Consider the following 2,500-nt stretch of genomic DNA (forward strand, 5'->3'; position numbering starts at 1 on the left):
GTACAGTAGTTCACCTCTCTGGCGGTCACGTGTTTTGTCCCTTTGACGTGGAGCAGGCGCTGAATGTTATACGTATTGGTCTCCACATGAGTGAATCCTGATCCCACACCACCTTTTTTATATCTGCAGGAAACAGGACATAATCAGACCATTATGGAATTGGCATGAGCAAGCCAAAATATTTTACTTTCACTTTCACTCACATGAGGCCACTCTTGAAGTAGCTTTTGAATTTGGCTGATTCAAATGCCTGGACCTCCCGGTACTGGACAGGACTGCCGTCGAGATACTCATCCAGTTGAGTTACATATATAGCTGCGGCTCCCTGCTCATCCTGAGAGGAAGTGTTGCCTATCCAGTAGTGGATATCAGTGGATTGTGTGGTGCCGTTGCTCACCTGGATGAGACAGGACAAAATGCTTGAGGACAGATAAACCTATGTTTAAAAATGGTATCATGCACCTATTTTTAGTACATCAGTAATAATAAATAAATTAATCAATTTATTAATTCAAATTGTTTTTTATAATTTTATTAGTGCAGTCAAATTGATTAATGGCGATTAATTAGGCTACGTCTAACATAAAAGTTTGTAAATACATAATATATGTGTGTACATACTGTATATACACACACACACACTCACACACACAGATACATACATACATACATACACACACGCGCACACACACACACACACACACACACACACACACACACACACACACACACACACACACACACACACACACACACACACACACACACACACACACACACACACACACACATATATATTTTATATATACATACACAAATTTATGTTAGATGCGATTAATCGCGATTAATCGTTTTGACAGCACTAAATGTTATATTTATATTATATTATATAACATAATTATATATATAACTTTTTTTTTATGAATTTATGAATTTTTTTAAGTAATCAAGAAAAATCACCATACATTATCATTGGAAAAAGAGTAGCTTTAAAAATTCAACTGGACAAAGTTCTATGAGATTATTGTCAACTGATTTTCAGAAGTGTTCATGTGTAGAAAGCCTTTCCAAAAGCACTACTTTAAATGACCTGAAGAATTAGATTGGAATTGCTTACATAAAGAATTATATAGCAGTCACCCTCAAAGAAATTTCCAAACGCTTGCTCTGGGACAGGGACCATTTTCATTTTCTAAAGAAACAGAAAACAGAATAATAAATAATACAGTGAATAATAAAAAATGCAATGTCAGTTTCACTTGTATTCATGTTTTTTTTAAATAAATATTAAATCATAGAGCTCACAAAAAGGGGAGCAAACAACAGTGGTCTCTTACATTGATGGTCCAGATCTGCAAGCCAGGCTTTCGCTGGATGTTTTTAAACACATCCTGGGCTTCAGTCATTCTGCTGGATTCTGAGAAGAAATCTCAACGCTCAAACTATCTGAATTAAAACAGATATCCACCGTACATAACCACATATAACACTTATAAACACATCTTCTACATTACATAATAAGTATACTTAATAAGTAACAAATTAGCATATTTTAACATTAGAAAGGCAGACAGATAGACAGACAGATGGACAGACAGATTGATCATCAGACAGACAGATAGACAGATTGATAGTCAGACAGATTGATCGACAAATAGACAGATCGATTGACAGACGGACAGAAAGATGAGACAGATCGATTGACAGACCGACAGACAGATTGATAGACAAATAGACAGATCGATCGACAGGCAGACAGACAGACTGATAGACAGATCGACCAAAAGTTAGACAAATTGATCGACAGAGATTGATCGACAGATAGACAGATTGATTGACAGAATGAGAGACAGACAAATAGAGATAGACAGATAGACAGACAGACATACAGACAGACAGACAGATAGACAGATAGACAGATTGATAGTCAGACAGATTGATCGACAAATAGACAGATCGATTGACAGACGGACAGAAAGATGAGACAGATTGATTGACAGAATGACAGACAGACAAATAGAGATAGACAGATAGACAGACAGACAGACAGACAGACAGAAAGATAGATAGATAGATAGATAGATAGATAGTTAGATAGATAGATAGATAGATAGATAGATAGATAGATAGATAGATAGATTTCAGTCTTTGATTAAATGTTATGACAGATCTTTGCAAATGTGAAATATCAGGGAGCAATATTTTGAACAAAAATCTGGTCCTTCATCACTCATAACACTGAGTGACTTGAGAACAGATGGTTTTTGAAAGGAGGAAGATGATATGGAGATTTCGCTTCCTCCAGAGATTCTGTTCCACTAATAAACAGTGCCGCCCAGTACCATGGCAACAAATGGATTTCACATTGAAGAATCTGCTCAGTAAACACAACAACTATACTTGGCAATAGAAATTTGTATCAAAAGCTCATTTAGAACAGGTCGGTATTCACATTACACATTATTGGGAAATATTTTGCCACTGGAGTCATATGATGGCC

The 2,500-nt window shown here is 36.2% G+C and overlaps 1 protein-coding gene across 7 annotated transcripts in view; it reads right to left on the bottom strand.

Moving 5' to 3' along the window:
• vill (villin-like) overlaps positions 1-2,500 on the bottom strand; it is a 61,545-nt gene that overhangs the window by 13,053 nt on the left and 45,992 nt on the right. For 3 of the 7 annotated variants that reach the window (XM_082183561.1, XM_082183559.1, XM_082183563.1), the window contains 4 exons: positions 1,338-1,446; positions 1,118-1,192; positions 204-397; positions 15-123 (listed from right to left, as the gene is read on the bottom strand). In XM_082183561.1, coding sequence (XP_082039687.1) covers positions 15-123; positions 204-397; positions 1,118-1,192; positions 1,338-1,406 — 447 coding nt within the window. In that variant the 5' untranslated portion in view covers positions 1,407-1,446. Of the gene's footprint in view, positions 1-14; positions 124-203; positions 398-1,117; positions 1,193-1,337; positions 1,447-2,500 lie in introns of those variants that run through there. The other 4 variants (XM_082183562.1, XM_082183560.1, XR_014209783.1 and 1 more) reach the window with 2 other exon arrangements.

This window comes from Leuciscus leuciscus (genome assembly GCF_965113295.1).
Source record: "Leuciscus leuciscus genome assembly, chromosome: 11".
Taxonomy (NCBI): domain Eukaryota; kingdom Metazoa; phylum Chordata; class Actinopteri; order Cypriniformes; family Leuciscidae; genus Leuciscus; species Leuciscus leuciscus.